The sequence below is a fragment of the Aptenodytes forsteri genome, unplaced genomic scaffold (genome assembly GCF_000699145.1).
Source record: "Aptenodytes forsteri isolate BGI_AS27 unplaced genomic scaffold, ASM69914v1 Scaffold482, whole genome shotgun sequence".
In the NCBI taxonomy this organism is placed as follows: domain Eukaryota; kingdom Metazoa; phylum Chordata; class Aves; order Sphenisciformes; family Spheniscidae; genus Aptenodytes; species Aptenodytes forsteri.
This window is the reverse complement of record NW_008795046.1, coordinates 575322-584397: the sequence shown is the minus strand read 5'-3', so window position 1 is coordinate 584397 and position 9076 is coordinate 575322. Positions and strand designations below refer to the sequence as shown.

Here is a 9076-nt window from a genome sequence, read left to right as displayed (position 1 = left end):
ATAAACTCATTAAATACCAAAAGTGGTCCCCAAAGGCATTAACAATAGCAAGAGTTACAGGTTCCCAACAGAAGTTCCAATATGAAGCACAAAACCATAAGATTCCTGCATGTTATTGACTGCGTAAATGTGTTTTTTTCTTTTTAATGTTATGTTTAACCTGCACTTTGCGCAGTTCCTGACTACATGCTGTATAAGTCAATTCCTATTCCATATTTATGGTACAATTACATAGCCTCAAAATAACAGAAAGTATTAGAGTAATAGAAAGACTCCCAGAATTAGCCACTTAGCCTTCCAATAGTTTAGTATTACTTCATATTTCGAAGTGTAGGCTTCAAAATCCTAAAGAGATACATGCACCTTGCCTCTAAAGGAAATTAAGACAACTCCACGCCCCGCTACTGCATAAGCATCATCTAATCTTCAAAGAAGAAAACAGGAAAAATGAAACAGTATGTTAATGTTGTATTTAAGCACACAAGAAAATATCACCCACTGCACCTATAAACCAGTAAGCCCTGACACGTGTTTGTCTGCAAGGTATTTTCGATATGATCCTTGAGAAATCTCTGGTCTTCACAACAACGTTGTATAGGTAAGCATTTTTTCAGCTCCTGTCTTGTCAATTCCTCACCAACCCCAAACACTTCTTAAAAAAAAAGTTTCAGAGAGAACCATGGCAAGAGACAGCCAGTTAACCGAAGTAGTGTAAGAGTTCCACAGTTTTTTGTATTTTCTAGCTACCCATAGATAATATATGGGATTTAACAGAGATGTTTCCCTTTCCTAGGGAAAAACAACAGGGAGAACTAAGAAAAGAGCAAGTGGAACCACAGTGGGCAGTGCTAGGGAAGAAACAAACATGAAATAAAGAGGTGAGGGAGCCAGCAGCAGAAAGAACATGCTTGGCAGAGGACGAGTCTAGAGAGGCAGGGGAAAAGAAAAATCAGATCTAGATCCACCAGAGACCTATATCCAGCCCCTGTCAACGCATCCACTCTGCACTGCGACATGCCTCCGGAGAACCAGCAGAACAGGTCTCTGCCTCCAGTGCCCTGACTGCTGACAACTCGCATTCAGAGGACAGTTTCCAAGAGTCACCTCCCAGCACTCATCTACTACAAGATGAAAACTAGGGTGAACAACTTCCCATGCACCTCCAATGAGTTTGTGATAGTGCCAGGACTGACCCAGCACTCAGAATTCATTAAAAAAGCGCGAAGTTCGGAGTTCTATGTGCGTGTCCAGAATAATTCAAACAAAAGATGCCATCTAAATGAGAGAATTTCTTACAAGTTTGACAAAAAGAAAAAAAAGCATAAAGAGGAACAGTGCAGGTCAAGGGAGCAAGAAATACTAAAAATGCTTCCAGCTTACACTAGTCTCTCTTATTTAAGAAATTGATATAGGTAACAGAAAGGGCCATGGAAACTAGAAACATAAATGACAGTGTTTTACTTAAAGTGAAGTAATACCCTTGCTGGTTCATTCTAGGCTAGTAGCTTTCAACCTGGACATCTCCAGCAAAAATGCACTGCTAACACAAGCACACAGAGATCAAAATTTCTATTTAGATACAGAAAGCCATTAAAGAATCACACTTGGAGGAGAGTATATAGAGCCTGGTATAAAATCCACTGTCTAGGTATTATTCATTAGAGGATTCTTGTGACCAGACTTACACAGCTTGTAAAAAATTTCGTCAGAAAGTGCTTCACTTCCACCTAACTGGATCACCATCATCAGGGTGAATGGGAGTAAAGTCTTATCACATTGAATTTTAAGAGTTGATTTCAATAAATCAGACCTGATATTAGCAATGATGGGTCCTTTCTTGCTAACTTAAAAAATAACAAGAGAGAAACAAACAAAAGTAATCTTGACATGCTTTTCTTCACATTACTTCAGGTAGCCAATCCTTTGACAACATCTACTCTATTTCACAAGTGTAAATACTGACTGTGACTTGGTGTATTAATAAATTCCGGTGACGGCTGACACATTCCCATTTCATTCCTGTTTGCATTGTCCGTTAGATCTAGTAAATGCCCACAGCTGCAAAGAGTTTTTATTGCCGGTTGATTTCTATTCTAAGATATGCATTCCTGGTCTCCTTGTTTCTAACCAGTATGAGAAAGAAGGTAAAAGAGATCATTCCTAAACCTAGGAGAGAATGACACGAGTTCCCTGTTCAGGGGTTGGCTCTACCATGCTACCTTGCAGCCAGCTTCCTGCTGAAAGAAGTCCAACAGCGAGCGAGAGTTTTAATGAATGTAGGTTGCAAAGGTTGGCGCCACTTGCAAAGCAGAAAGCATTAGAATAGCATTACTCATAGAAAGCATGAGCACAAAAGCTTCTTCTACATATGTATTTCTTTAAAGCCTTTGGGCACCAAGCTTGTCAAGTGTGATTTAGACAAACCGAAACTATTTATATCTTTATGACAAAATGCAAATTGGTTTTGGAATTGAGCCTTTCCTCTAAGGATTTTTTTTGGCAGCCTGTTCAGAGAGACCATCTTCTTGCCAACACTGAACTGGTAGCCTTCCATCCACATTTGGCCATCTTTCTATGACGGTGTAAGCATATCGTGTATGAAGGCCTTGCATGACATTTAAAATAGGGATGTTCTTCACAAGTATTCCAACATTTTAATTAAACTCATAAGGCTTGAAGAGTGCACGTGAAATGGAATCAAAAGGAAAAAGCCTCTTCAAGGATGGAGTTTCTGTTAAGACGAGCTGCATTTCATTCTACTGCCTCTAACTACACCAACTTTCTCCATCTATTCAGACTTCACATTCAAACTGGTTATTGTCATACTGAAAGAAGATACTGTGCAGAAGAAAATAAATCTCAATTGCTCACAAATTTTAAATAAAACCTTGCAATACCTAGTGATGGTCAAACTCTGCTGTTATGCTCTGAATCTGGACAACCTACTGAATATTCCAGGAAGATAAAAAATGCCCACGTTTCACTGCCTTCCTCAAGAAAGTATCGGTTGTAGTTTACCAGTCAGACCACTATTCACTTTCTATATGTGAGGTTTAACATGTGTAAGACACAATTCAATCTTTAAGGAAAAACAAACAAACAACCCCATGCCTTAAAAATTAGACTTGAAGATAATACACATTAGGGCATAGTTTCCACCTGGCATTTGCTTTCAGAAGTGCTTCTGGGATCTTGGCAACCCTGTAAGAGCTTAAAAAGAAAGATTTTTGTCCTCACACCATGATACTGTAACAAGTTCAAGTACAGATGAGCTTAAGAACCACTGTGCCACAAAATCTATTTCTCCCTTTCCTCTCATCTTCTTGTACTTGTGTTTCCTCTCTAATAGTTGTTAAGAATAGTGAGCTATTCCACTTCAACCCCTTCTGCTACAGTCAGTGGATAATACTGTTGTTCAAGTGAAGTAAATTGTTCAGTTATACACCATATAAAAGCTGAGAAAAAAAAACCCAAACCAACCAACCAACAGAGCTTTAAAGGGCCATTATAAATTGAAGAGCAATGAAACGAGAGGAATCAGGACTCACTGACCTCTACCTCCAATGCATTTGGTCTTAAAGCAAGAGAAGACAGAACACAGACAACCTATGTGCCAAGAACGGCTTTTGATCTAGTATGCTTCCAGTCACATTATGCAAACAGGACTCTTCACAGTCCCACTGTTCCACAGCCCTGAAGGTAACTCTGCTCATTTGCAACTGCATTTCCTCTGCAGATCTAATAACCAATTTAAGATTCATTTGGTTTGGGAGACCAAGATGCCACCGCCTTAGTGAAGTCAAGTGTTTGTTTGTTTGTTTTTATGAAACCATGATATCAAGTCAACAGTTAGAACCACTCTTAATTGTATGATGGAAAAGGGTCTCCAACAGTAGTCATAAAGTTCCGTATATTTTTAAACACATCTTGTTTAAAAGTCACGAGCACTATGAACTCAGCAAGGTGTCCAAAAGTGAAGCTGGGCTCTTTCCATCTCACATAATGAACGGCAGAAATAAATACCCATTGGACCAATTCACATGTCTGGAAACTAATCTGGAAACTATGTCCTGCAGTATCTGCCTATCTTCTCTGTAATTTATCAGTACAGTTGCTTACTGAGTTATATTCAGTGGCCTTACTGTAATCAGGATAGTGCAGGAGTGAACAATAATCCAGGCCCACCCCATCCCAGGATTGGCTTGCTTACTGTTACTTACGTGAAAGTTAAAGCGTTCAGCTTGCAGATCCACTTTTGAGAGAACTGAACTTATGATGAATTTCTATGAATTTACTTCATATTACTAAAAGCAATACATACCTTCTGGTGGTTCATCATGAAGGTATGATGGGACTTCCTGTTGATTTTTGTCCGTTTGATTCATTATTGCCTAAAAAAGAAATTCACATATGCTATACATCTTTTCTGGCAAAGCATAAATGTAATCCATTAATCCAAAATTCACGTAGTTTAAGTTCACAGGAAAGGAGCTACTTTTTCATTACTAGGTAAGCTAGCAGCTCCTGCCAAACTACTGTTCTTTTTATTATTGGACTGTGCTTTTGCGTTCTTCAACCAGACTCACTACTTGAAAAAGGAGCCCTCCACCAGGTCAGCAGGCTTGGTGAGAGTTGCCACTCCACACCAAGTGCATCTCAAACCTAAAAAGCAATTGGGAAGAAAAACAGTATGAAAATAAAACAGCCACTGCCATACAACAGCTTATGTTTATGTACTAAAAAAGAAAAGCCTAGTGGTCATAGAGATGGTGGGCACTAGAAAAACAACAGCAGCATGCCTATAAGATCTTTTAGTACCTGGAAAGCAGTAGTTTAAAGAAACAAGTCCTTGCAGCAGAATTTGAATACATGCCATGAAAACAAGATGGAAGAATTGTAATGAAAACACTCCATTTATCTTGTAGCAGTATTGCATACACAGGGTGGTGACAGCAGTAGAACTAGACTGTTTTAACTCTACACAAGCTTTCCAATGAAAATGTTTCAGAAACAAAATTTCTTTACACCAAAAGCTGTTTCCTAGAGCAGTTCTAGAGCAGCAGTCCCTGACACTGAGGGGAAGCACAGGAGAAAGCTGAAATCAGCAGCTCTGCTTATTACATTTTGCCTTTGGAGGGGAAGAAAGCAATATCTAGTCCAGGTTTCCCTCCTGCTTTCCTCCCCCCACCAAAGTGTGCCAACTTAACAACAAAAAGTGTTAAGTCCTGCCTCCTCCCCTGAGCCTTCCTGCCAATCCTGCTTTCCCTCCTCAGCAGGCACTGAGGTGAAAGGAGAAAGAAAAACAAGTTGCATTATACCACTCAGCATCCTTCTATCTTCTTGCCAGTGACCTCTTAGTTCCCTTCTTCCTGCACATATACACAAGCCTTTAAATCATTTAATTTCTTCCAGGAGTCACCAACCACCACAAAAATAATTCCAGCCTCTCTTGCCACGCCCAGGTGTCTCCGTAACTGCTCTGGGCGAGAACAGTGGCTGGGATCTGAAGGGATGAGGAGGCAGAAGCAGAACTTGAGGGTGGGAAGACTCACCTAGAACACAACAGCTAAAACCCCTCACAGTGTAATTATGAAGTCAAAAACATCACAGTAAAAACCGGCACCCACACACTAAATGATAGATCTTTGGATGCGAAGCAAGCCCAAATTGAATATTAAAGAGTCCTCACAATCAGCACTACGGGTATCAGTTCACGACTCAGAAAACATGGGTACCTTTACACGAGAAGCTGAACAGGAAAGCAAGCAAAAAACCCTACTACCAGGATGGCTGATTTGATGGCAATGCTGAACAAGTACTTCGCAAAAGCCAGAAATGCAAATGCGGAAGCTAAGAAACAGGAAAGTGAGTAGCAACGCATCAAGATGGAAGACTAAATACATGAGGGCTAAGAGGCAATCTGAAAATGTATCAGTTATGTAATTCCTTGTTCTTTTATTTAATCACAGGTCAGTGAGTTGGGGGGGGGAAGCCCAACCGAGCACAGGGAGCAACTGAGGGTGATCAGCTTCCAAGAAAGGACTGGATTCAGATACTTGGCGATTTCTTTGCATTCATCTAATGCAAGCTGGAAGAAATACAAAGATTTCATCCTCACTGTGTGGAGTTACCTGTAGGTTGTTGCTTTTTTCCAACCTGAAACAAAAATATCAAGCACTATAAGAAAGAGAAGGCAGACACTGTAAGAAAGACAGGCCTGACATTATTTTATCAAAACATCTGTACAAAGCTGAAGTAACTGTGTTTCTACTTAACATGTGGCCATTTTGTTCGTTAAGATGATTACTGTGTCAGGAATTTGGAAGGAGTTTTTTTGTTTGTTGCGTTAGGGAAGGTCCTAAAAAAAAAAAAAAATCACAACCTAGCAAGCCTTACTTCAAACAAAGGAATAAAAAAGTGAACAAAATAGTTTTAAAGCAGACTCAAGGGAAACACAAATTAACTAAGCCAGAGATAAATTAATTTTTATAAAGAACTACCTCCACTAATATATTTGTATCTAGCCTGCATGTAACTCGCAAAAGAAACCCAGACACAATTGCTTGTTTGAGCTTCCAAAAAGTTTGTCAACAATTCCTCCTAAGAGGCTCAGAAAAGTTATTTAATCTTAGGAGGAAAGACAAAATACTGCCAGGGATTATCAACAAGTTTAGAGGGGAGCTGGAGTAGGTTCTAGTGTTCTGCCATGTTCAAAATTGATAAAGTGTCACAAGGCTCCACACAAGGTTTAATATTTTCCACTATTAAGAAGGTATTGGACACCGCAGCACTGACAGCAGATACAGCCCTCATGAAGTACCGAGGCTCTCTTGCGCTAGGCATCATACAAGTATTTAATTAAGACAAGACCTGTCCAATGGAAAGAGTAAGAGTAAGACTGGCAAACAGATAGCATGGGGAAAAGATGCCTTCATAACACTCCGTGATCTAGGTTGGGCCACTGCCAGATTTGCTTGCAATTCCTAGAAAGCTAAATGAGCAAAGCAATGTATTGGCAGGGGAGTTTCACAGCAGAGTTTCTAGTTTAGTGATAAAGTTTAAAAAAACAAAAACTGTAAAAAAAAAAAATCACAGTGCTACATAGAAAACAGTGACAAGATTAGGTATTGCCTCCTCTGCTACCTTCCCCAGAACCTCAAGGTTATGTAATTCTTGACCACAGCTACTTTTAAAAGTTAGACAGGAATATTACACAATATATCACTCACATGCAATGATTTAACATGCTTACAACTCCTTCTAAACCACAGAAATACTTCACTCTCTTACAACTACATGGACCGCAGTGGTCTATCTTCTACAGCTCAGGCACCAGCAACCTGCTGCTGTCAGAGCCCAGAAGCCAATGGAGTACTACGTGGGCCTGAGAAGAGCAGCTAAGGGAAAATAAGTCACTGTTGGTAGGACTGAATTTGTTCTGCACAGAAGGGAGCCTCCAGGGGTCTGCAGATCAGAAAGTTGAAGACTAATGTACGATGTGTGGTTCTACAGGTACCTGGAAGCACTCCAGGGATGCTCCAAGAGATGTGCCTAACCAGCCTGTGCTAGTTTTTACTCACTGTTCTCCTATTGCATCACCACGAGTGAACACAGAATCACATCGCTATCAGAAAAGGCTCACAGCTTGACTCAGAACAGTACTCGGTACAGAAGAGAGCTCACAAAGCACAATTCAGGTCCTTTTGTTTTTCCGTAGAAGCTCTCCAGCAAATCACAGAATCAAGACTGAGATCCAACAAAGGACTTAAGCAGAAAATTTTAAGATATCTAGGTTATAACCTGCGTCATGCATCCTCGTAGCCAACTGAACACATCAGGAGACTTAAGAGCCTCTGAAAAGTGGTCCAAAATCCTGTATGCTAAAAAGGGTACAGCATATCTGGTGAACAGGAAATACTACGCACAGGAGCATGTCTTAAACCTGTCTCCCCTCCAGAGATTTAAGGTGAGTATTTCTATTGACTGGAGGTCAAAGGCCTAGAATAACTGCTTGGTGGCAGATGACTTCATCCAGTCTTCAGATGGAGAGGGCAGGAATATAATTTTTTTCTTCAAAAATTAGAGTTAGAAAAGCAGAAACCTCACTATCTTTTACGTAATACCATCAAGGTGAAAGCACTCACTCACCGTTCAATGCCTCCTTCGTCTAATAAGATCCAAGCTTGTATGTCCCACGTTGCAGGAGTCCCCTGGTCACCAGACTGTAGTGTATCCTAAGGGAGGTTCCTCTTCACCCTCCCTGCTGAAGGTGTGTCCCCACAAAGAAGAAGAAAGCAAAATTCATGAGACCCAATAGAGATTACAACTCAGCTAACACCTAAGGCACCGATCTGGAGGCGCAAGAATAAGACTTTTGTGCAGAGAATTAGGTCATTCAGACACGGTATTGATTAAGGGACTTTGGAAACTCAAGTTGGAAGCTGCAGATTCAAAGTCTCCTATGCACTGAATCATTAGTTACAATTCTTACTGGTATCGCAAGCGCATGCAATAAGGCAAAGATTTATAAGAAGCCTGAACTTTGGAACTTTTCTGATACGTTTTTCAGAATCTTCTTCAAAGTATGCTAAGACTGGCCAAAAACAAGGGAAAAAGAAAGCAAGCAAATAGATCTTTCTTTGGCATTTTCATCCTGTGATGCCAAATTCACAGTGCCTTGTGTCACTGGGGAAAAGCCTCCAGCTTCATTTAACACCTGTATTAACTGATCACATGGAATGAGGTGGGATGTCTATGAGTCCTGGCAGAACTCATACGGACATTCATGAAGCAGACATGTAGCCTATCAGTGGCACTCTCCAGTCTCCTCCTCCATCTGTGCAGATGAATACGTAAGCTCTATATTTTCTTACATTAAGAAGTGGAAGCAAACCCAGATCTTAAAAGATATTTCAAACAGGGACACATGTAAACTACTTTCTGGGTTTTTTTCCTGTGCACTTATGAAGGTGCTAGTCGTTCAAGAGATAAGAGATAACGTCTCATCTTTTTTAACAACACATTAAAATAAGTATCAACCTTCATACTAAAAAAAAAAAAAAAAAAAAAAGAACCC

General features: G+C 40.2%; 1 protein-coding gene across 3 annotated transcripts in view; it reads right to left on the bottom strand.

Moving 5' to 3' along the window:
- Positions 1-9076, bottom strand: part of TMEM263 (transmembrane protein 263) — a 315606-nt gene that overhangs the window by 3595 nt on the left and 302935 nt on the right. Inside the window, exons 3-4 of one of the 3 annotated variants that reach the window (XM_009276997.1) lie at positions 8145-8263; positions 4322-4391 (exon numbers count right to left, since the gene is read on the bottom strand). In XM_009276997.1, the coding sequence (XP_009275272.1) occupies positions 4322-4385 (64 nt within the window). In that variant the 5' untranslated portion in view covers positions 4386-4391; positions 8145-8263. The remainder of the gene's footprint in view (positions 1-4321; positions 4392-8144; positions 8264-9076) is intronic. The other 2 variants (XM_009276995.1, XM_009276996.1) reach the window with 2 other exon arrangements.